Genomic DNA, 22,690 nt, shown 5'->3' with positions numbered 1-22,690 from the left:
GAAGAGCAGCAGCCACTGCCGTGACGGAGGCAAAGCAGCGGGTGTGGGAGGAGTTCGGAGCAGCCATGGAGAAGGACTTTCGGTCGGCACCAAAGTGCTTCTGGAAAACCATCCGGCACCTTAGGAGGGGGAAACGGGGAACCATCCAAGCTGTGTACAGTAAGGATGGGACACTGTTGACCTCAACTGAGGAGGTAATCGGGCGGTGGAAGGAGCACTTTGAGGAACTTCTGAATCCGACCAATACGCCCTCTATGGTAGAGGCAGAGCTGGAAGCTGATGGGGGACCATCATCAATTACCCTGGTGGAAGTCACTGAGGTAGTCAAACAACTCCACAGTGGCAAAGCCCCGGGGATTGATGAGATCCGCCCAGAAATGCTGAAGGCTCTGGGTGGGGAGGGGCTGTCTTGGATGACACGTCTCTTCAACACCGCGTGGAAGTCGGTGACAGTGCCTAAGGAGTGGCAGACCGGGGTGGTGGTTCCCCTTTTCAAAAAGGGGGACCAGAGAGTGTGTGCCAATTACAGGGGTATCACACTGCTCAGCCTCCCTGGTAAAGTCTACTCCAAGGTGCTGGAAAGGAGGGTTCGGCCGATAGTCGAACCTCAGATCGAAGAGGAACAATGTGGATTCCGTCCTGGCCGTGGAACAACGGACCAGCTCTTCACTCTCGCAAGGATCCTGGAGGGGGCCTGGGAGTATGCCCATCCAGTCTACATGTGTTTTGTGGACTTGGAGAAGGCATATGACCGGGTTCCCCGGGAGATACTGTGGGGGGTGCTGCGGGAGTATGGGGTGAGGGGGGCACTTCTCAGGGCCATCCAATCCCTGTACGCCCAAAGCGAGAGCTGTGTTCGGATCCTCGGCAGTAAGTCGGACTCGTTTCCGGTGGGGGTTGGCCTCCGCCAGGGCTGCGCTTTGTCACCAATCCTGTTCGTGATATTCATGGACAGGATATCGAGGCGTAGTCGGGTGGAGGAGGGTTTGCAGATCGGTGTGCTGAGGATCTCATCGCTGCTTTTTGCAGATGATGTGGTCCTGTTGGCATCATCGGTCTGCGACCTCCAGCACTCACTGGATCGGTTCGCAGCCGAGTGTGACGCAGTCGGGATGAGAATCAGCACCTCTAAATCTGAGGCCATGGTTCTCAGCAGGAAACCGGTGGATTGCCTACTCCGGGTAGGGAATGAGTCCTTACCCCAAGTGAAGGAGTTTAAGTATCTCGGGGTCTTGTTCGCGAGTGAGGGGACGATGGAACGTGAGATTGGTCGGAGAATCGGAGCAGCAGGGGCGGTATTGCATTCGCTTTACCGCACCGTTGTGACGAAAAGAGAGCTGAGCCAGAAGGCAAAGCTCTCGATCTACCGTTCAATCTTCGTTCCTACTCTCACCTATGGTCATGAGGGTTGGGTCATGACCGAAAGAACGAGGTCGCGGGTGCAAGCGGCCGAAATGGGTTTCCTCAGGAGGGTGGCTGGCGTCTCCCTTAGAGATAGGGTAAGAAGCTCAGTCATCCGTGAGGGACTCGGAGTAGAGTCCTTGCTCCTTTGCGTCGAAAGGAGCCAGTTGAGGTGGTTCGGGCATCTAGCACGGATGCCTCCTGGGCGCCTTCCTTGGGAGGTGTTCCAGGCACGACCAGCTGGGAGGAGACCACGGGGAAGACCCAGGACTAGGTGGAGAGATTATATCTCTACTCTGGCCTGGGAACGCCTCGGGATCCCCCAGTCAGAGCTGGTTAATGTGGCCCGGGAAAGGGAAGTTTGGGGTCCCCTGCTGGAGCTGTTGCCCCCGCGACCCGATCCCGGATAAGCGGTTGAAGATGGATGGATGGATGATATCATTTTTTTTTTTTTTTACAAAAGGCTTCATAGTTCAACGAATAATATTTAGATTTTTAAATCTACAGTATAATCAGCCATTGCCAGGAAATTTTTTTGGCATTGTACATTTCTGCAAAACACGGATATGTTGAATGTGAACGTTTTTGCATTCGGTCAGAGCAAGTGACGTAGTATATCGAGCGACAGTTATTGAAAGTTACGTGGTATAATAACGAGTATAACAAGCAAGTCTACAAAGCTTGGGAGGGAGGTGAGATGGATGGGTCAAACAAACACAGGACTTTGACCCAGGAGACCGTTGTTTGTGTGAAACTAAAAGTAAACGTTGACTGTGTTTTTTATGCAACGTTGTTTTGCGCAACGTTGTTTTGCGCAACATTGTTTTGCGCAATGTAATTTTGCGCAACATTGTTATGCGCAACATTGTTAAGCTTATTATGTAACGTTACGTAAGAAAGCCGAAAGGTGGTTGTTGTTTATTTACAGTAGTTACGTTGTTACGTTATGTTAAGTTATACGTTACGTTGTTACGTTACGTTGTTACGTTACGTTGTTACGTTACGTTGTTACGTTACGTTGTTACGTTACGTTACGTTACGTTACGTTGTTACATTTCTGCAAGCGTGATACGAGACTGATATGCAACGTGTTTATGAACCTTTTCTTTTTGGTTCTGAAACTTCCACATTCAATGTATCCCGTGGCTTGCAGAAACGTACAATGGCAAAACATTTTCTGGTGACTGGGTAGGTATAATAGTTCATAGATTACGTTCTATTGTAACAAATCTATAACTCTTAGAATCTGCAAATGTGTTTAATATATGTCTAACATCTTTTTAATACATTTCTCTTGTGTTCTTTCACGTAACTAAGACTATAGCAAATAGTCTATGTCAAATTATTCCGAGGGACAAACATGAGGGGTCCCTCGTATATTCTCTAACTTGTAAGGGATCCTTTGCTGAATAAAGATTGAGAACCTCTGATTTACATGATGTACTGTAGGTACACATATACATGGATATTATCAGGGAAAAGCATGTTAAAATAGATATTTGAATGGTTTTGTTTTTATGTAGCCTTCAGCAAATTAATAAAACAACCACTTCCTGTAATGATAATTTGTAGTTTAGAAAATCCATCTGCGGCTTGTGACATAACCACACGGTTTTTAAAGATTATTTTCATGGTGTTTTGTTTGACGACAGTGACAGTGGTGAAAGGAAACACAGGGGGGGTTTGGGGCAAGTGCATTGAATCAACACAAAATGGATTACCTTGGTCTTCATAAATACAACAAAACACTGGATGAGTATTTTGTGGTATCATTTATTTTGTTGTGCAGCCAAACACAGATCACATACAAACATAAAAAAAAACGTTCATGTTTGCCGGCTTGATTGTAAAGTGACTCAATATGAAGAAATATACTGTTGAAGATGGTTCTTCCATGTGAATGTGGCCATAAGGTGGCTAGGTTTTACAGTCGCTGTCTCTGAGGATTGAAAAAAGGAAATTACCAGTTTTGTGATTTTATTATTTCATTTTATTATCCCACCCAAAAAAGTGGTTGATGTGAATGTAGTGTTTTTTTTTTTCACTCAACATTTATTAGATGGTTGAAGTGAAGAGAGACAGAAAAGGTTACATGTAATGTGCTTATATTAAACCATCATGTTTCAAGCAGTCATGGTGTGTTACATTGCCTATCAATGTGTCTGAAGAAAACGTGTTAAATGTTTGCCTATCTTGTCTTTGTGTTTTAAGATCCATTCAGTTCCCAAGTGAGTTCCTTATGCAGCTGGCTTGAACTCGGGATCCTCAGAGAAGAGTTTCTCCACCAGGGTTTCTCCCGCCGGCGCAGGGGCGCAGTTGGCTGAGAGTGTGGTGGGGAAGGCCTCGATGGTGGGTTCCATCTGATCGGGGATCTGGGGGTCGGGCTTGAGGGGCAGGACGACTCCCACTTCGGCGCCGCCAGCGGGTACATCAGGGAAGGCGGGCAGGGTCACGGCCGCGCCCATGGCGGGCAGCACCCTCACCGTGCCCTCTGGGTCATCGTGGGGTGTGGCCTCGTGGTCGTGGTCGTGGTGATGGTGGTGGTGCTCGTGCCCGTGCAGGTGAGCGTGCTTGTGGTCGTGATCCAGAGCGAGCTCGTGGTCGTGCTGGTGGGTGTGCACGCCGTCGGCGTGCTTGTAGTCGTGGTGCTGGTTGGGCACGTCGTCGCTGTGGTTGTGCGCCTTGGCGTGATGATTGTGCACGTGGTCGTGGCCGTGCCCGTGGTCGTGGGAGTGAGCGTGAGCGTGCCTGTGGCTGCTGCCGGCGGCGTGGTCGTGTGTGTGGTGGTGGTCGCTGTTGTCAGCGTGCTGCTGGGTGGGGTTGTGATGATCGTGGCTCTTGGTGTGGTCGTGTTCGTGGTCGTGCGAGTGTGCGCCGTCGGAAGTGTGTGCGTGGTCGTGGTCGTGGCCGTCGTTGTGTGCGTGTGTGTCATTGTGGCTGTGGTCGGTCTCTCCGCCCAGCAGGTGTAATTTCTTCTCTCTCTCAGCAGCCTGGAGAACACATAAGCATAAAGTTAGTGATGTGTGGTACATACAAATTTGGGTAAATTGGTAGGATTTAAGATGTGTGTAACCCCTGCTACATTCACCACGGTTATAAACCATAAAGACAAAACATTAACTTATTAAGAAGAATGCAGAGTTGTGGAGGAAAACATTGTATCACTAAAATGATTGCTGAGTTCATCGCTTTTAAGAAGCCAGGCAAGACAACCTATCTGATTGGTTGAATGATCAAGTTCTTGCCCCCAGATCTCGGCAGTTGATAGAAATGATTGCCAAAACTATGAAACTAAGACCTAAGTTGTAATAAATCTGAATTGAATTCTTAAGAATAATGCATACAGCATGTTCCTTTTTCCTTTTACTACAGAAAGGAGAAAATAGAATAAGTAAATCAATGTGTGACACTGTGTGTTTTGTCATGGCTTAATGAGTCTTACCTCAGGCTCATAGATCTCACACTCTGCAGTGGAGACAGGAGTACCCGTGGGAGTGCTGAAGAGGGCGCCCTTACAGAAGCCCTTGTGCTGAGGACAGAAGAATAAGAAAAACAAGTAAGAGAGGAGAGAGCAGTGGCATGGTTACGCCTGTGGCTTTACTAAAGTTTAATAGTTAAACAAACTGAATTTCCCGCTGCTATAGGAAACTTGCTCACAAAACATACTGATAAAGAGCTAAGAGCACAAAAAAAGGAGGATGCTTCGGGAGGTTACAACTCATATTACCCCCCTGATTTATTACACTTTAAACTGGAGAGCCAGAATAAAAACTGGTTTTTAATTTCTCTCAAAAATTTCTGTGAAAATACACGCCCAATACAGTTAGACTTGTACACGTCATAAGTCTCTTTTCAACACGCAAAACAAATCCTGAAAGTTAAAATAAACAACCCATTTGAAGATATAATGTTCAAATGTTAAAATAACAATTTGTCATGACTCACAGCGAACTCGCATTCCATGAGGGGGCAGTTATCAGCTGCTCCCGCAGTCGTGGGGCAGGTGGTCTCCTGGATGGTGTACTCTACGTTGTAGTACATTGACATGGCATACTGTATACACAGAAAAATAATTTATTTTTAATATTTTTTTTAACAAAGAAATAGGCATAACAATAGGAGATCATTGGTCAGGAGTAGCACATAAGATGGGAGTTCAAAGGGTTAAAGGTCATGCAGAAGTGGTTTCTCTGGAGGGCTAATTTCATGGTGGAAACTTGTCAAATTTTGAATTAATAACTGACATAAATCCAAGCTGGTCACAGGAATAAACAATTTTTTATGTGTGGAAAACGTACCCCGGCACGAGCGCGGTTGACTTTGACGAGAGCAAAACGATTGGCCAACCCATTCTCATTGTTGAACTTCTCCAGCGAGAGAGACACAGCCTCCTGAACCTTAGCGTCGTCCATGCTCATAAGACCAGGACAGTCAGGACATACCTTAGCCAACCGTGCTGCAGGAACTGAGCAGGGAGAAAAAAAATCACAAAATATTACAAGATTGTTTTGCACTGAACAAAATCTCATTCTCATTTCAACAAGTTTTGAGTTTTAAATATCTGGCATATATTTAACTTATTAAGAGTCAAACAAGTCCAGCAAAACTGAAAAGATGTGGAACTGTTTTACCAAATTCTCAAAATGTTCATTTTCAAGTATACTATACTATAGTAGTGAGTGTGGGACTATGGGTCTTCTTCAGATAATTTATTTCAGTATTTTTTTTTTTTTTCTTTTTTACCTGGTCTGACAACACAGTCGTATTTGTAGAGACGCACCACTCTGTGCACCTTGCTGATGAAGATGGCAACTTTGCACTGTCCATATACCTGCAAAAACCAATACAATAATAAGCACATGCAATATTTGTGTGCTGCACAAACAAAAAAGACTAGACTTATATTAACATTTTTATTGACACTTAACATGTCTTATATCTTCTTCTCATGCAGGAACAAGAAAGTATAGAAGACATGTTGATTTAAGACATGACATATGTGCATTAATGTGGACTTTTGCGTAAAACCTCTTTAGGAGTTTGTGTGCATGCAAGAATGTGTGTACCAACCGGTGTATCACTGTCCGGACGAATCTCACAGGACTTCGAGTCCTTCCTGCTGAGAACGCTGCAGTTGGTCTCCACAACATCCAGAGTCAGGTAGAAAACTATGCCGGTATCTCCCTGTGACACACATATACAGAACATATGAGAACATCCTAATGGAAATTATCTTCTACTGGGTAGGAAACTGTGTCACTGTGTGATGGTTTGTGATGATAAATGTAACCCTAAAAAAAGTTTTCACTATCAGTTTCTGGTATAGTTTCCATGACAACTGTTGCCCATCCAATAATCCTAGCTATTGCCTGATCTTTTCACACAATCAAAACAGATCTGTCTTCTACTACATAGTAAACACATCATTCATCATTGTCTTAAATGTCTGATGTCTGAATAGTTATTATATATTATAATTAACTTAAATTATAATTAACTTATCACATATTCTTATCATTTGAGTCTTTTATTGAGGATGAGAGGTCATCAGATTTAGGGATGACCTGCCAGATGAGCTCCGTCAGACTGAATCCTGATTTGTAATTTTCCTGTTGAACATCACCTTCAGTTGCTTTCCTTTAATCATCCCTTATTAATTGTTCTTGCCTTAGCTTTTTAGGTAATTATAATAATAGCTATCACTAAGCACATGTTTGAAGACTGTTTGAAGCAGGGCCAGCTCTTTTGATGCCCTAGCCGAAATTCAGATTCGGATTCCAATTCCAAATTTCGGATTCGGATTTGCTCTCTGGAGAAGGTGATTGGCTGCAATCTGTCGACCCTCCAGCTGACCCCTCCCACCCAGGACACAAACTCCCTGCTGCAGTCCATCAGGACCAATTCCTCAAGCTACAAGAACAGTCCTTCCATAGACACCATTACATTCATGCACATCTTTCTTGACTATTATCTCAATACATTGCATATTCTTTTTATTCTTTCTATTGCGAACCTTTGTACATCCCCGTAGAAATTATTGCACATTCCTAGCTAGACCTTTTTTTTTCTTTTTAAAGTTACATTGTACATATTATTTAATTTTGAAATAGTATTTTTCTATTTTTTTATTGCATTTTTTTTCCTACTCAATATTTATGTTTCTTGCCTATGTACCAAAACGCCAAGGAAAATTCCTTATATGTGAAAATCTGCTTGGCAATAAACCGGATTCTAAACCCTTTGGTTTTAAGTGAAAACAAGATTGAACATTATACCTGTTACAGCTAAGTTCTCCTGGTTCAACTTTAACCTACAGTGTTACACACTTCACCATAAAATAGATGAATGGACATTTTAGATTTTTTCCAACTTTGATTTCTCTCACGAATACTTCGATAATTAGCCTAAACTGGGGAATCGTGTAGTGGTATCCATTGTAAAGCTGTTTCTGATGGCGTCACTGTGTCTTCAGATCTCAGCAAAAAATAAATGTATAGGACTTTGACAGATGGATTGCACCCCTAATTCGAGAAAAATACGTCGCCTGATGATCAAACTTTCTTTTTAAATTCAATTCCTCATTTTGGACTCACATGTTTTATCATGTGGGCGTTGGACAGGCGGTGCAGTGCGAAGACGAAGCCCTCCTGCCGGTCCTGGTTGATCTTGGTGATCGCAAGCCCTGCAGCTCCCATCACCGACGCATCTTCACAAGACCCCTGCTCCATGGCCGGGTCCACTGGTGCGCCATGGACGCACCCCAACGCCAACAACAGCGACAAAAGCACGCAGTACTTCATGGTAAAGACTCTGACTGTCTCTCAAACACACACTGGCTGGTGGGAGCGGTGCACTGAGAGGGATGGGGTGACCCTTTTATATCCTGCTAGACACACACACACACACACGCACACACACGCACACACACGCACACACACGCACACACACACTCACAAAATCACTGCCCTTCCAGTCATTTCAGGTAAACATAACCATTGACCCCCCGCTCCCCTCCTAAAACACATGTCGATCTATCTGCCAATCAATCAGCTACTGTGAGGACTTGCACAGTGGAGCTTATCAGTTGGGAGATAATGGGCCCTGCAGTCATACTCTAATCTGACTGGGATCAATAGGGACAGTCGGTGGGCTGCAAGTCACATCACCCACTCTTGGCAGTGGAAAGCAGCATTTACAGGATACAATAGATATGGTCATATCATAAAAGTTATAAAGAATGAGGTCAAATAATCACAATAAGTATTTTGAAGTCCATTCAGACACGCTGCTCATTCAACAGATACAGTAGCTACTGTACCAGCTGACCAAAGCAGTATCAGGTCACCATTGTCATCATGGAAAGCATCGACCACTCCGGGGCATATACGCCTTTGATTATATCACAGTCCTTGTGGTCTGGTATTTCAGTATCTGCCAACAATTTCGATTGGCTGTTCATTCAATGGAGGCAGCTTTCAATCACTCGCGAACTCCGATCAAACGGTCAAACTAGGCAGCGCTGATCAAATATGAATCAATATTCTGTTACATAAACGACTATTTCTCGCCTCAAATGTTTTCAGAAACATCTTGTAGTGTACTGTTTAGCTGTAAAATGAGGAAGTTTGTGACCCCGGCAGCCATGTTGAGATCAGTTGAGGAAATACCAAGCACCGCCCACCAGCTGGAGCACAGCCAATAGGAACGCTCTCTCTCTGAAATGACCTGTGATTGGCCAAAGTCTCCCGTCAGATTTTCAAAGCCTGAAAACAGAGCCATGAGGAGGTGCAGAAGTCTAGTTAATTCTCAGAACACTTGAATTACAAAATGCTGAAAGGTTTTAATGGAATTTTTTGCCCAATGATGCCAAAACAAGGCTGCTTACTGCCGCTTTAAGTACTATTTTGAATTCAGGACAGGAATGCAAAACATCAGTGTAAAAAATCTTCATTCAAAAATATTCTAATCTAACGCTAACCGTTCTTTAAAATATTGGACCCGATCCCTATGTGGATATGAAGGGCTCATTCTAATTCTAAACTAACTTATTATACACTAATGAAAACATAATTATGAATATTATATTGCATGTCTGTCTAAATTTTTTGAATGCTTATTTACTGTTTGTCCAATTTCTTTGGTCATGAAGCTACCTATAGTAGTGTGATGTTTATGTAGTGCAGCAACAAGTAAGGGTGTGGAGTGTATAACACATTCAGTGGCCCAGGTTTGTGTCTCATTTCAGCCTTGACGTTTTAAATATTTGACCACAATCTTACCCTACCTTTTCTTAACCAAATACTTTCAATTATTTAACTTTAACCACACTCCAATCATGCTTTAGTAGCCACTAAAAGTAACAGGATTTGCAGAGTATCAACAATTTTGTTTAAAGCATCATTCTCATTCCATACAATTCTTTGGACTGTTTATAGGAGGCTGTGTGGATGAAATGTGGTATATATAAGCAGAGGACATGAACGGAGGCATATTACATTTCAGCACATTCCTGAACTTTAACCCCAAATCACTTCTAAAGTTTTCGTTCCTCACAGATAAACAGCTGTACTGAAGGGAAATGTTATTTTTCTCTCGTATAGTGCAGACACTGCAGTGATAGAGAACCATTTGACCTTTGTCAGAACAAAATAAACAATCCATGGAATCACCAGGCTAAAAATCAATATTTCTTGTGCAGCTGCTGTGTTGCAACTTCTATTTGGAACAGTTACACAACACAGAATTGTTAGGACACGACCGCCCACACAGTACAAGTACATGGCAAAAATCAAACCGGATGAGTAAAATTAATTAGAAAAATTTGAAAGTTAAGGTTAAGGAACTAAATACTTTGTGTCAACGGGCACTGATCTTTTTCTTCATGTCTGGTACAACATGCTGTATTGTTTGAAAGTAAATGACTGTTTGATTTCAAAGGTGCAATCTTTTGTACAGCAAATGGCTGCATATCCAGTTAGGATAGGTGACAATGAAAACTGCAGCCATTCAAAGTCAGTATCTCCACATCAGGGCCGATTCCAGGATTTCTTATTTTATTTTTTTATTTTTTATTTTTTGGCCCGCCTCCACCACCCATCTTTGGAGGACTAAATTTACTTTGTTTTATTATTTTTCAAATTAATAGCCAATGAAGGAAAAGAAAAGTGATAATACTAATAATAATCATACTATTAGTCAAACCATATTACTTAAAAAAAAAAAAAATAATAATAATAAAAGACAAAACGATTCCAGGATTTTTTAAATGAGGTGGCACAGGGGCGGACCAAGAACCAGTCCAGATTATAAATCAATACAGGTTGAAAATTGGCTTAGTAAACATTGGTCACAATTTTCAGGCTAAAGTGCAACGCCCTATGCCATAATGGCATTACCTCAATATGCTTTTATTTTTCAAAAGGGCATTAGAGTTCATCTACACCTCTTTACATTGTATAGCATTGTGTTTGTTGTATTTGTTCGACTCTGATTAGTCAGATGGCGTAGGAGTTGAATGGGGTGCGTTAATGACTTTGAGGGCATTGACACGGACCATTGCGATGAGAAAAGGAAATTGTGGGAATTGGATCCAAGAGCCTTGTTTTTTCTTGTTTTAAAGAATTTTTCCCTTTTGTATTGTAGTAAATATGGTGTGTCAATCGCCTGTGAAAATGCAAACACAGGGCTCACAGGCAGAAATGGTATGCACACAGACTGTGTGGGGCAAGAGTGAACATGTAAAAGGAGCATGCAAAGGTTAGGGTTACATGAGGCTTAGAGTTCAATTTTAGCTGTGCTGATAGTTGGTTGACGTGTTGACTTAAGTCCATTAGTCCAGAGTGAAATGTCTCTTAACTTACCTACAGACTGTACAGGTAGGGGCATTTGGGCTGACCAAATGTTCCTCTGACATGTACCAAAGACATGTCCTGGCTGAATATAGAGGTTTTAAAAGGGCAAAGAGCACTTTGGCACTCAGAGCAAAAAGGACAGAGGCGGTTAGTGTTATACCTCTATCATCTCTTCCAGATAAAGAAAGAAGTAAGAATAAAGTTTTGGGCTCTGAAACCAAGAAAACACATTGCTCGGCCTGTGAGCGCAACACCAGGTGTATATATAAATACGTATCTATAATCATGACAATGTATGACAAGTACATAAACATAAGGTTAAAAATTAACCCTGTGTTCATTTCAGTTCCTAGAAATGCTGTGTCAGTTCTCAGGTATTTACTTTGAGTGCACACTGTCTTACATAAGACACAAGGTGGTGCTACAGTATATTGCAACATCAGACCAACAACTGACTTGGTTGAACTCCCACATAGAGGTACTTAGTATGTTTACAACTCTGAGGTAACACAACTGTGGGAGTTGAGGAGGCCCTATTTGGTTTACAATGAATAAATTCAGAATTAAACAAAAGAATCATATTCAGAAAAAGAGATTAGGATGACATGTACGTATACATAAATATAATACCAGAGCACACACACACATTTACACAAACAAACCTACTCAATCGTCACGTACACAACACTATTTCACTGCTTTTGTATCATCACCTTACGCATTCAGAACGTCCACAGCAGAATAGAGACAGAGTTCTGACATCACCAATCAGTTGATTTATTAACAGTGATTCACATTAGCTGGCTGTAACCAGCGAAGGATAAAATTAACGAGTTCAGGGGAAGATGAGGAACAAAGGTGGCTCACAGTCACCCGACTTTCAGGTCTCTTGGGGGAAATATGTAAAAACCACCACAGTGTGCGTCAGACCTGGATTGTTTTCACATTCACTTCTTTTGGTTCATAGCATAAAGCAATGGGTGGGTTACTGTTTTCAATTTTCCAATGAGGAAAGACGAATACACAAACTTAACATTGGTCCATCATCATTTCCTCTACTCCTCTATTGACAAAAATGTAAATGAGGAAGTGTACAGGAAGATGTACTGTACTTGAAACTCATATTTTAGTACATTAAGTACATTGTAAAAACATATTCTGTAATAATAATAATAATAATACATTTTATTTATATAGCGCTTTTCTAAAAACACCTTACATGGATAAAAAGATCATAAAACAAGGATATCATAAAAAAGATATAAAACTCAGAATATTAATTACACATTAAAACAGTTCTAAAAAGGTGAGTTTTGATTATATATCAAAGTAAGCAAGTATTATAAACACACATCTGCTACATAAGTCTACCACACTAGACAGTAATACACTTAAAATACTAGTTAACTGATGTAATACTATGTAAGTAGTGACACATGATGAGGCGACCTGTTTAAAGATAATAAAGGACAAAGTGGAGATGAAGATCAACCTGGTCCATTATTCAGTTACTTAACAAATATAAAGCATCAGTGTTGTTGCCATGGTAATGTGCATTTATTATACCACCTTGTGTACTGATATTAACACTATTTGGTGTTTGTAAATAGACACCTGTTCAAGACAAAAGACATGGGTAATATGTGGGTTTATTTTCAATAAACTGAGCTGTACATTACATTATAGTTGCTGTTGTTTCCCATCGCTGCTCAGTGCCGCCGACCCCTGGGGGTCAAGTGTTCGCTATGCTGGTGGGCCTGTCCTCCCTCAAGGACATACAGCACAGTTCACTGAGTGCTCTATACAGTACGTCAAAACCACACGCTCAAGCATGCACGCACAAATATCTTATGGGTGTTCTTTTTTTAAATCTATTCCTTGTGAAAACTGTGTGTGATAATGTGAATTTACCAGTCAGCAATGTCATACAGACCATTAGCTCTTGGTGACAAAGCACCTGCTGTGACATTACTAACTGGAGTGTAGCCAGACTGAATGTGTCTAAAAGTGGGATTAGATACTGAAGTTCTGTACAAAAACATATAGGTACTGGTAATTGAGAATTTCCACATTTGGAAACTTAAACTTCTAAATTTCAGAAGTCAATATGGAGTTTTTTGAACATATATGTGATGGTTGACCATGACTATTAGCAAATTAACATTGTGCATTCAACATAATATGCTCATAGATATAGCTGCAGTGCATTCAACAATCTTTTAAAAACTTTTCAAGAACAATGGAAAACTTCCTTTAAGTTTGTTGTTTGGTTTTACCTTCTAGTTCAGTCTCCCTGTTTTCGGTAGCAGCGAGCCATTTAAGTCAAACATGTAGCAGCTAAAGAGCCACACATTTTTCTCAGGTGCTGGAGGAGACCAAACCAGAGCTAACAGAAGAGGGAGTATTGGACTTATGTGGACAAAAGATGAATCCAATCGAATGATAGTGTTGCTCTGTTTGTCTGTAGTTTTCAATTGCAACTGTTTCTAAAAACTATAGCCACAGCAACTTAATCGGGTGATAATCTGTCATCTTGAATTTGTCTGCCCCTTAGTGGACACATATTGATTAATTCACCTTTAACATGTTAAAAGTCAACTTGTACAGTACAGAAGTCACTCCTTATTTATAATTTTGTCACTTGAGTACATTGTATTACTAATACTTGTTTACTTTTCATGAGGTATATTTCAAATGCAGGACTTTCCCTTGTTATGGAGTATTTTCTTTTATTATTGGTGTAGTATTGGTGCTTTTAATCAAGGACAGATTTGAGTACTTCTTTCAACTTCGGAATTTTTCAACCCATAAAAAGCAGCTGCAGGTTTCTGCCATGTGATTCGGTATTGAATTGCCTTTAAAGGATCGAACTGCTGCACAGTCAGTCTGATTTTAATGAACCTTGTAGGGAGAGAACAGTACATGTTGACCAACGTTTTAGAGGAAAATGGCCTGAAATTTAATTTTCCATGAAAAAGGGAGACAACATCATTGACTGCAGCCTAATGCCCCAAATTACACACCTCATGACCGGCTAATGGAGGACTTGGTGTGACCATTTTATTGGCAGTGAATGGACACACCAGGTGACACAAATGTGCACTCTGGCACATGAACATATGCACATAAACACACTGTGTAAACTTAATGTCCCATTAGCTGAGCTTAACACTAACGAGCGCTAACTGCCATTAGCTCGCCAGTAGTTCACCAACTGTCCCTGCGAGTATAGTCACCAAGCACTGCCTGTTTTGTGAAGACGCATTAATGAACTTTGCTGCGCCACTTTCTGGGTGCGACTTCCTGTTTTTGAAAAACCTTGAAAAAGTATGGAATTTGAAAATGTCTTTCCCAGGATAGCAGATATAAAAAAGGTCAATCATATATTAATACATTTAAATGACTAGTATACTCAAACAATTATCCAAATGAGACTGAAACTCACTAAACTTACCTAAATTGCTGGCAAATAACAGTATATTTATTCGAACAGAGTTGATTTTAAAATAACTTACAGCTAAAATAACTTACAGCTACCGACCCGTTGGCACCAAAGAGCATTAACAATAACTATATAGAAATAGCCAGTCTTCTTGCTGATGGCCTTGTAGGTCATATAGAAGCATCGGTATTAAATTTAGACTGTTTCATAACCAGTTAAAAGTTCCTCAATGTAACTTTGTCTTTGATTATGGCACTTACCTATTTGAATAGTTACAGTTTACTGGGACTGGTATGTTACTTGGTACTGATTGATTGCAGCAAAGTGCTCAGTTCAAACAATGCAAGCCAGGAGGGACACTGAAACTCTATTCCAATCTGTAAAAATTTGGTCCACCATTATTTTTTAACATTTTCAGCTAGATTTCCCAAACTAATTATTCTTGCTGTATTATTTCTGGCCAGCACAGTGGCAGCATATCAGCATTGAGGAGAAAGGCTATTTTAGATTTTATGTGTGCACCTTTAAGTACCATAACAACAAATTTAGTTCTAAACACAATAGGCCAGAGAGGAGTTTTATTTCACTTACAGCCCGTGTTGCAAACAACACGTTTGAATTTTCAAGATTTGTCAATATACAGGACTTTATAAGTCCTCAGCTGGCAGACAGGTCAAGATGGGATCCAAAATACACAAGAAAAATACATGTATCACTTGAGTTGGGGCTAGATAATTTATCACTCTTTGGTCATGCTGCAAACAACATCAACACAGCCACGGTGCACAATGAGTTAATTACTTTCTTTCAGGAACCCTGGTAACATTTACAACTGATATATTACACTTGAAAAAAGAAATATAAGGTCAGACAGGTTGACTACTGATATTAAAAACATGCTGGACGCATAATAAACCGTGTGACATGGTTACTGCTGACATTATTACAATAAGCAGAGGTTCCCTTTTTCTTCCTGCCACATGAGACCCAGATGTTTGATATTACACAGACCATCCTCCAACACAACAGCTGTGGCCTGTGGCTGCAACAGGGTCACATTATGGCACCCGAAAACACTTACAGGCCTCATCACTCACAGTCTTAAAATTTGTCTCTGGAGGGGCCCGTGGTCAATCTGTAACAGTCAATGTTTATATGACATAACCACAGATGTAATGATATTTATAGAAAGATGATATGTGTGTTTATGTCTGCATATACTACATGATATAGCAGAGACTTCTTTATGAACTGTAAGGTCAAGATGACTGGTGATTCTAACCAGCAGCGCTTACTTTATGCAATACAATAAATGTAGCAAAATAATAACAATCATGACTTCATCATTATGGCAGGTTTTAAATCACACACACACACACACACACACACACACACATCATTTATGTGGGAGTATCTTTATGCGTGATACAACAGTTGTTCTGGGAGCACTTTTCTAGTTTTAAATTGGCTTCCTCGTGTTGTAATTTTGACATTTCAATTACTGATAAAAAGTGTTGTGGCGAAAGCACTATTCATGGAGCCCACAAACCTCAAGAGCCACTTCTGTGCTGAAGTGATGGTTTGGTAAACACAGACAATAGATTGTAGGAGTCAAATGCAGGCCTGTATTATTAAAAAAGGCAGAGAAGTTGTTGAAATTCAAAGTTAAAGTGGACATGGGAAACATCACAAAACAGTTCAGCTTTTTTTTTTTAACTCCACTGATGTCTTTTTCTATTGACCTATTTCTGCATTAAAGGTGCAGTGTGTAGGATTTGGCTACATCTAGCGGTGAGGTTGACGTTTTTAAGCCTAGCTTGTAGGAGAACTGCGCTTGACGACACAAAAACGTGAATGCCCGAATGGCCCTATTTAGAGCCAATGTTTGATTTGTCCGTTCTGGGCTACTGTAGAAACATGGCGGCCGGCTCTGTGAAGAGGACCTGTTCTGTATGTAGATATAAACGTCTCATTCTAAGGTAACGAAAGCACAATAATTCTTATTTTCAGGTGATAATACATAAATAAAACATACTTATTAATTATATCCATTTCTATCAGTGGGCCTGAAAAGTGAAGCCATTGTGGATGTGCCTTAAACTCGCATTCTTTCTAATAGCCAGCAGGGGGCGTCTCCTCTGGTTGCAAAAAGAAGTCTGATTGTATGGTACAGGTCGCTACCACTGCGTTGTCTTCTCTGTTTTCGTCTTACAACAATAAACCTTTCACAGTGTGTTTTCAGTTCGTGAAAGTTAATTCAAAACATCACGATGACTACGTCCACGTCTTATACACAGTCTATGATTTCTGCCGATAGATCCGCCTAAATGCAACACACTGTTCCTTTAACAAGGAGGTGGCAGTAATAGGTTATCAATCATCTGGTTTGTTTTGAAAATCTAACAACAGCAAGTCTAGTAAATGTAATTTTAAAAGATGACAGAGCTGTAAACAGCTGTGAAACGACATTGGCTTTGCCTTAATACATGTACATTTTCATTTAAGCATCAAGCCAAAAAAGGAAAAATGTGGCCTTGTGTGCTTGTATCTATCAGTGTCACATCGTTTGTCACACGGTCACAGTGGCTCCCATTAAACCAGGTGTTCGGGAGTTCTAGACAAGGAGACAAAGCACTCTGCAGAGCACTTAATCTCCCTCCATAGCCACACTAATACACAAAAAGGCCAAACACAAACATGACACAGATTGAAGCATGCCCACAAACACACACAACTTGGTGAATCATCCATCATCACGCTGTCGCCACGTTAGATCAAAGATGTGAATGCGGCCGACCAACAGCGGCGTGCTGTTCCACATGTAACCTTATCACAGCTCATTATGGCCTGCCACGACTGACTCACTGTAAACAGTCACAGCTGTAGCTTTCTCTCTTCCTCTGAACCAGCAGAATGCGTTCTGTGCTACGAGTCATTTAGCCGAAGCTGGAAACTTCTACGTCGTTGTTTGGGTTCGATATGCTAATTGTCACAGCTGAGGGCGCATGATGAAAGCGGCCTTTATGGTAATCCCTGAGTGAGCAACCTTTTGTTGTTGGAGCCAGCCAGTGTTTAAACTGTCATGCCAGACTCCTCAAAGTTACCAGTTTTCATAGAACAATTGTTCTATTCCTGTCTTGGTCCATATATGGAGAGGATGGGTTGGAGGAGCCTGCAATATGTGAGTGAATTTGTGTTGACTAAAAAAATTATACCTACACTTCACCTTTTAATCGCAAATTAATCACACATTTTTCAACTGTTCAAAATGTACCTTAAAGGGAGATTTGTCAAGTATCTAATACTCAACATGGGAGTGGACAAATGTGCTTGCTTTATACAAATGTATATGTATATATTTATTATTGGAAATCAATAAACAACACAAAATATTGTCCAGAGACCCTCACACGTACTGCATTTAGCATACAAAAATATGCTCAAATCATAACATGGCAAACTCAAGCCCAACAGGCAACAACAGCTGTCAGTCAAGTTAGCACACTGACACACTATGATTTACCACAAACTGAATGTGATTATCATACAGTGGGCATGTCTGTAAAGGGGAGACTTGTGGGTACCCATAGAACCCATTTTCATTCACACAAAATTTTGCGTACGTTTGGAGCGTTATTTAGCCTCCTTCCCGACAAGCTAGTATGACATGGTTGGTACCAATGGATTCCTTCGTTTTTTGTAGTTTCATGTAATGCCATATGCGATATCTTCACTCTGGCTTTAAAACTGAGCCCGCCAGAATCTAAAAATCCCGAATTGCATTAATGCAAAAAAAGAAAAAAAATGCGTTAACGCGTTATTATCATGTTAACTTTTGACAGCCCTAATAAATATATACTCTATATAACCAGGTACTTATTTGACACCAAGCCAGAACATTTCATCTGAATATGTTCTTAAGGTAAACGATCACCAGCTTCCTCTGACCGTTACAACCCCGTTTCCTCCTCATACTTTTATTTCTCTGTTGCTCATACAAAAGAGGGTAAAGGTGTTGGATGGGAAGATGTACTGGCCGTGTTGCCACGGTAGAGGTGTCACCCTGAGGCAGAGAGGAGGTGAAGGAGTGCATCCTGCTCTGCTGCACCGACCTGGTGAGTCACAAAGTAAATAGATCTAACCATTCTATTACTAATTTCATTTCAGATTAAGACCACATCGTCTCCATACACTTTTCATATGTTGAGTCATGTTCTAATTTTAAATGTTTCAGGAATAATATTTTGATTGTTGCTATGAAAACTGCAGTAATGCAAACCCATAATGTGAAGTGGAATACAAGCACACTTAACAATAGAATAGTGATTTCATATTTGGACTGCTAGCTGCCCTCCTTTAATTTCTACATCCTGCCGGACAGATTTAGCCGTCACGTTGAGTGTCTCTCATGATGACAGATGCAGCTCTTGCCCATATGAGAGATGCAATTATCCTTTCCTGGCTGTCCTCTACCTAACCAATGGGAATAAAGTAGGCGGCTTATGGAGGGCTCTGCTGTCCCTCCTCTGAGGAGCTGTGAGATCAGTGGGGATGAGGAGAGGCGTGAGCGGGATAATTTATTGAGACTAAGCCACTTTACGACCCCTATTCCCTGTCACCTAATGTGCTTTATGAGGGTCCACATCCACCGCTCTGATGCTGCCTCGGCTCCTCTTGATCTTTGGAGCCATTTATAAAAGTGTAAATTCGATATGGCCCACACCCGCACGCATTAAACCCACTGTTTTTTAAGCTTTGATGATTGCCTTCCAGAACCTCAACTGGCTCCTTTCGACACATTGCGTAGTAGGATTGCCTTCCTACTAACTTGTAATGCTGCTAATCTCATCAGCTATCTTGTTTTGGTCAAAACAACACGCGCAGGAACGCGTCAGCTTTGATGTTGTGCTTTGGAAACAACATGCTGAAAACCACTAGCGCAAACACTGGAGGCTAATTTCCATCAGAAAGGTATTCTGATGTATAGTACAATTAAAACCGCACTTTACGCAAGTTTTTATACGAACAATGAGTCAAATGACAATGTCTAATCGCTGATTCTCAATTTCTCACATATAGTAAATGTGAGTATGATAGACTCTAAAATCTTCAAGAAAGTGTTTCCTTAACCTCAACCAAATAGTGTAGATACCTTAACCGAACCATAACTTAACTATATGGGTGGAAGATCACAAATTGCCCATATGAATCCATTTTGGAGCATTAATATAGGTCATTTTGGGACCTACTGACGTATTTTGTCTTTTAGTTCTGAGAACTTGTTGGGTCAGTGTGTTTTTTATCACCTCAGGGCACCAAAGGAGTGTCATGCTGTGAGATTCCATGTAGCAGAGAACAGCCACCCTGTTGTTGGATTGAGAAGATTTCTCCTTATCGCCTTTTTCCACCAAAATCAGCGTGTTTATGAGGGTTTTCTTAATGAGAGAACATGCTAAGCTTTCCCTTTGCCGATAGACGAGTATGCTTTAATGTTTTTTTTTTCTTTGTTTTTTTCTGGTGTGTCACATTCACCGTCACAAATGCGCCTGAAAACAGGGTTAGTAATTGTGAAAATGTAATAGTGGTTACTTCTTTTTTTTTTATGTGTGTTACTTATTAAGTTTAATTTTGTATATTTGTTACTTATTCCATTTAATTTCGTTACTGTCGAGTTTCAATGAAATGTGTTTTACAATGAACAGTGAAGTAAAATCACTGTTTCGGTCAATGGAGTCTGGTGGCTTTGAGGGGCTCTTATAACGGCTGTTTCTTTTCACATCTATTTTGGTGAATTAAGGGTTTATTTCGACCAAACCAGAGTTGGTGATTGTTGGGACAGTAGAAAGTCTAGCCAAGATGGTTTTGATGAGTTTTATTTTGTTTTTTGTCGAGTTTGAATGAAGTGTGTTTCGGTGATCGGCGAGATAACATTTCAGATGTCTGACTGGAGTCTGGTGGCTTTGAGGAGAGCATATTAATTTTATGTTTTGAATAAATTATAACAATTGTTCAAATCCCTGTTAATTTTATTTATTATATATTCAAAGAGAGTTGAAAATTAGCATGTCCACCCAGGTGTCATGATTCCATCACTGCCGATCGGAGCTGGAGCCGATAAATACTTAAACTTAAGTTTAAGTAAATACATATGATTACGATATAAACGAATCAGTGCACAAGAAGAGAAACGGACGTGAGGAAAGCAAGCCAACGAGTAAAGTCAAGAGGAAAAACACAAAAACAGGGCTCTTCTCATTTTTCATCTTCATCTCATCTGATCATTCCAATACACGGATATTTTCACAATGACATGGTCATCTGGAATGAAACATTTGTTTCATGTACATATCATAACAATGGTTTGTATATACGCCATTCTCTTTTGGTTTCCCTCTTTGAATGATGAATACAGACAACCGCGACCTGCTGGTGTGGAGAGTTATTTCATCTCATGCAGGCGCAGAATGTCTGTGCTAACTGGCTGTCGGCTGTCATCTTTGTGGTGTGTTCGAGTGTGACTTTTTAGCCAAGACACAGGCGACGTGAGGCGACTCAACAGGCGGCCTTTGTCACTGCTAGTCCTTTGATTGTCGGGTTGGTGTGTCTGGACCTTTAGACTTACTTTATACAACTTACTTTATGGTTCTCAGACGATGAATGCAATTTTTTTTTAAGGAAACCATTTCTACACCAAAAAAGGTGTACAAAATCATGATACCAAAAAACTATTATGAGTAAAATAAACTGTTATATTTGATGTCTCCTTTCGTATTGTAGTTTACTTTTTGTCTTTCATCCCTGTAATTTAGACTAAAATATTGGTTCTTCCCACGGTCTTACCAATATGTGTCTAGCTGCTGCGGCACATGATGAAATGCTTTAGGGGGTTAAAAAAGGCCCATTGAGAGATGGGGCTGGCTCCTCAGGTGTGATGTGAGTGTACCAGGAACACACGAAGCCATCATCACCTTGCTGCTGTGTAAGCCTGGCCTCTGACACTCTAATCAAATCCTGCCGTCTGGATGAACATCGCTTAGCAACAGGACATTGCGAGGCAAAATCTCATAATCGACCCCTCATTGATCAAGAACCAACCTATCGCACCGTGAAAGACCAACTGAAATGAAATAGGATTGTTTTGGTCTGCTACGGCACAAATATCTGACCTGTGAATCAGTCAGAAGATGACAGGGAGCCAGCACATTTACCATTATGACCTTTCTTTGATTATAGTCATTTCTTTTTCAAATTGGCCACACACTGTTTGAATTCATTCTTCCTTAAAAGGGAGACCTTTGGCAGCACTTCATGCTTTAAATGTCTTCATATGTTGGCTACAAATCAGAAAGGTACATTTCTGCTTCAGCTGCTCTTAAATCACATAAAGAGAAGAATCCAAACTGCTTTCAGGCATCAGATGAAAGGAAAAACTGTTCTGGGCTGCAGATTTCGATTAGATATGAGGTCACAGAGGCACCGGTAGACGGGGAGATGTAAAGAGGTATAGGTGATGTTTATTTTCAGGCATACATTTATCAGAGGGCTTTCCTCAATACTTTGAATTTACATCTATAGCTCAATCTTGTTTATTTATTACCTGGGAGTGAAGCTGCAGATGTTGAATCAGTTTAGTACGTAGTACGCAATTGGAACAAAACAAGGTTTTGTTATTCAGGGGCACAACATTTACGTGTTGGACTGTTAACTCTCACTGCTCTATGTTGAGGGGATTGGGTCCACCAATAAAAACTAATTACACAAATACCTCCTTGAATGCATTTATGTTTGCTGAGTTTGATCAAGCACTCTGTGCTTTTCCACAGAGAGATGACTTCAGTAATTCCTCAGGGGCCTCGGTGAAAAACACCTTTTGTTTTGGTTGCGTATACGTTCCCATCTGCTGTACTTTTCCCCTGATTCCTCTCCCTACCTCTCTGTCTGATGCGATTGGTCAGTTTTGTGTCAGAGCACTCCGGTAGTATAAAAACCACAGCTG

General features: G+C 40.9%; 1 protein-coding gene across 1 annotated transcript; it reads right to left on the bottom strand.

The window, feature by feature from the left end:
• Positions 1-3,154: 3,154 nt before the first annotated feature.
• On the bottom strand, positions 3,155-8,256 carry LOC119489023 (antihemorrhagic factor cHLP-B-like). Its single transcript, XM_037771129.1, has 7 exons — positions 7,995-8,256; positions 6,472-6,585; positions 6,145-6,232; positions 5,700-5,866; positions 5,347-5,454; positions 4,844-4,930; positions 3,155-4,391 (listed from the first exon to the last, which is right to left on the bottom strand). The coding sequence occupies exons 1-7, from the start codon at positions 8,199-8,201 to the stop codon at positions 3,639-3,641; spliced, it is 1,524 nt and encodes a 507-aa protein (XP_037627057.1). The 5' UTR covers positions 8,202-8,256; the 3' UTR covers positions 3,155-3,638.
• Between the last annotated feature and the right edge of the window lie 14,434 nt (positions 8,257-22,690).

This window comes from Sebastes umbrosus, chromosome 5, assembly GCF_015220745.1.
Source record: "Sebastes umbrosus isolate fSebUmb1 chromosome 5, fSebUmb1.pri, whole genome shotgun sequence".
NCBI lineage: Eukaryota > Metazoa > Chordata > Actinopteri > Perciformes > Sebastidae > Sebastes > Sebastes umbrosus.
Note: the sequence above shows the minus strand (reverse complement) of the source record. Positions and strands in the feature narration are given on the sequence as shown.

Coding starts and splice junctions, on each gene's coding strand:
- LOC119489023 (XM_037771129.1), bottom strand. CDS start 8,201: ATGAAGTACTGCGTGCTTTTGTCGCTGTTGTTGGCGTTGGGGTGCGTC. Junction 6,586..7,994: donor ACGCCCACATGATAAAACAT/GTGAGTCCAAAA, acceptor TGTGTGTCACAG/GGAGATACCGGCATAGTTTT. Junction 5,867..6,144: donor CGACTGTGTTGTCAGACCAG/GTAAAAAAGAAA, acceptor CTCCCTGCTCAG/TTCCTGCAGCACGGTTGGCT.